This window comes from Mandrillus leucophaeus, unplaced genomic scaffold, assembly GCF_000951045.1.
Source record: "Mandrillus leucophaeus isolate KB7577 unplaced genomic scaffold, Mleu.le_1.0 Scaffold520, whole genome shotgun sequence".
In the NCBI taxonomy this organism is placed as follows: domain Eukaryota; kingdom Metazoa; phylum Chordata; class Mammalia; order Primates; family Cercopithecidae; genus Mandrillus; species Mandrillus leucophaeus.
This window is the reverse complement of record NW_012105587.1, coordinates 606,301-609,443: the sequence shown is the minus strand read 5'-3', so window position 1 is coordinate 609,443 and position 3,143 is coordinate 606,301. Positions and strand designations below refer to the sequence as shown.

General features: G+C 40.4%; 1 protein-coding gene across 1 annotated transcript in view; it reads right to left on the bottom strand.

Annotated features, from left to right (window-relative positions):
- ABCC4 (ATP-binding cassette, sub-family C (CFTR/MRP), member 4) overlaps window positions 1-3,143 on the bottom strand; it is a 321,328-nt gene that overhangs the window by 47,584 nt on the left and 270,601 nt on the right. The window contains exon 27 of the mRNA XM_011996653.1: window positions 806-895. Coding sequence (XP_011852043.1) covers window positions 806-895 — 90 coding nt within the window. The remainder of the gene's footprint in view (window positions 1-805; window positions 896-3,143) is intronic.

Below are 3,143 nucleotides of genomic sequence, written 5' to 3'. Positions count from 1 at the left end.
ACCTGGGAGGCAGAGGTTGCAGTGAGCCGAGATCGTGCCACTGCACTCCAGCCTGGGCGACACAGCAAGACTCCGTCTCAAAAAAAAAAAAAAGAACTAGGCTGAACATAGAAAATCAGTGTTAAAATATACAAACCAACAGCACCTTAATAGTCAAAGCCCTTTTCATGCAAGGGTGAGAAAATTTCAAGAAGTGGCCCAACAGGAACCACATAAATAACAGAAAATCCTCTAGAAATCAACATATTAGTATAAAAACTTAGCAAAGGTTGCAGGGTTCTGTTACTTGCATTAAAATTACATGTTTGCCAATAAATATTATCCCATTCCAACTGTATAATTTACCTTTATAAACACTTTCTTATAAAACTTCAAAGCATTTCATAAATGTGATCTCATTTATCTCTTAGTTAATGAAAAACAACTATGAGACGTCTTCCCTTACTAGAAATTCCCTAAGAATACAGCACTAAAATAAATGGTGCAGAGTAACTTAGTTACTAACAGGATCTCAACTCATAAATACAACTTCTAGTTTAACTCATTGCTAAAGACAAATAAAACAACACCAAACTGTTTTGGACTATAGGAAGAAAATTAAAATGAGAACAAGTGAAATTTTATTTTTGGTTTTCATCACCATCAGTATACACATTTTAGCATATCCACATCCTCAATGATCTCCTGGGTGGTGAACAAAGTTAGTTAAACCACTAAGCTCCCCTTAATTTCCTGCAATGCTGTAAAGGTACATATACACATACTGATGTTAAAAAATTAGAGATAATTACATTTTATCAATTACCTCTTGTAAGGCATTCCACAGTTCCTCATCCGTGTGCTCATTGAAGGGATCCAGGTTTTTCCTCATTGTTCCAGTGAACAAAACAGGTTCCTAAGTGCTCAAAACAGTCAAGGTCATTACCACAGACTCTTTTCATTTTATTCCAATGCTAACATCAACAATAGAATTAAGATACCAAAAAATAAAATTCATGATAATCATTAATTACAGCATTACAAATGCCTGTTTACAAAAAAAAGTCTATTAATTTTCCACTGTACAAAGCATGCTCGAAAATACCTTCCAGACCACTGAACACTAACAAAACTGTTGCAACGTGCTATCTTAGAAGAAAACGAAAAAGACAGGCCTGATGTTTAAAACTGCTTTCCTGGTAATATTAGCTTAACACAAAATATAAGGATATAATTATTTGAAGGTCTACATCAAGAGAGCTGTAGAAATTAACATCAATTGTGTAATACTGGAAAATACCAACAGCATGATTAGAGTTTGTGCTTCAAAGCCAAATTATTAAGTATTTTCTAATTTGCACTAAAGAATAAATTAGGATATTTTCTCCATTGGCAAAACAGTTTTCCAGGATTAAGAATCTCTCGCTGGGCACAGTGGTTCACGCGTGTAATCTTAGTATTTTGGGAGGTCGCGGCTGGTGAATCACCTGAGGTCAGGAGTTCGAGACCAGCCCAACCAACATGGTGAAACCCTGTCCCTACTAAAAATACAAAAATTAGCCACGCGTGGTGGCACATGCCTGTAGTCCCAGCTACTTGGGAGGCTGAGGCAGGAGAATCGCTTGAACCTGGGAGGTGGAGGGTGCAGTGAGCCAAGATCGTGCCATTGTACTCCAGCTGGGCAACAAGAGCAAAACTCCATCTCAAAAAAATAAATAAATAAAAATAAACCTCTCCAATGTCAGAATGGGACATCTTTTTTTTTGTTTGTTTGTTTGGTCAAAGGAGATCTAAACGATCGGGGCCAGAGGCACCTCTATTTATGAAGGGATTGCCTCTGATTTTGCATCACTGAATCCCCACATTATCTCATCTGTGCATCACGGTTACCTGGGTCACAGAACCTCCTTATCAACTACAAGAGCAGGGTAACCTGAAAACCATTGTGAAGGAGGTCGCAATAAAATTACATCAATTTAAATAGCTGTTCCTATTCATCTACTTCAGGAGGAGCCCACAATTAAATCACTCTTGGAATATCGGTCTCTTCCTAGATTTTAAGAGAGACTCTTGAACATAAGCTTAGGTAGGCTGTGTGAAAGTTTTCTTCTGGCAGCTGGGTGGGGTGGCAGGCACCTGTAGTTCCAGCTACTTGGGAGGCTGAGGCAGGAGAATCACTTGGACCTGGGAGGCAGAGGTTGCAGTGAGCCGAGATCGCGTCACTGCACTCCAGCCTGGGCCACAGAGCAAATCTCCATCTTAAGAAAAAAAAAAAAGTTTTCCTCTGGAAGGTTCTAATAAGCTAGGCCATAAGGATATAGGAGCCCCATCAGCTGCTTTCAAGGATGGGGGCAGAACAAGCGGATGCACAGATGTGGAAACAACAGAAGGTGAGACTCTTCCACAGGTACTGGAGAAATGCTCAAGGGAACCACTGGCCTCAAATCTCACCTGGCTTTGGGGCAGGACTGTTCCTCCTCACTTCCCAAAAGCCTGAGAAGAGAGATGAAGGAGGTAGACTTCTTTTTTCACCAGCCGTGAAGAAAAATGATACCCAGGGAGGCTCTCATCCCTTTCCCTACAGTCTCCGTTTTAAGGCTGGTGAGGAAGAAATGGATGTAGAAGGCAGACAGAGTGCCACCAAAAACATAAGTCCTCAGCAAAATGCAAAAATGGAAATGATGGTAAAATGGGCACTTTGTCTGTGTACAAAGCTGATAAAGTGGCCAATATCCTTCCAAAAGCACTGAAAAGTCACTGGTCACATGATGCTTCCAAATTACCAGATGGAACTGAAAAATTCCAAGAGTCATATGTAAGGCCTGTCTTAAAAGTACCCAACTGAAGACCAAAACCTGAACCTCCATCTACACAAGGGTGAGAATTTCTCGTGAGGGGAATAACCATCATTCTGGTTATTTCAGATTAAAAGATAAAAACTTGACTTACTCTCTGTAATGATCAACTCTAAGATTCCAACTAACTAGGTAATTTCTCCTCCTTTCGTTGTTTAAATGAGGTATTCAGAAACAATGTGGCCAGGAGAGGTGTGGCTGCAACTCCTTCCTCTCTCTCTCTTTGATGCTCCTCCTTTTCCTGACAAGGCCCTAAACTGAGGGCATGATTCCGTCAGCGGCCAAAACCCAGAGACTCTTTGAGGACAC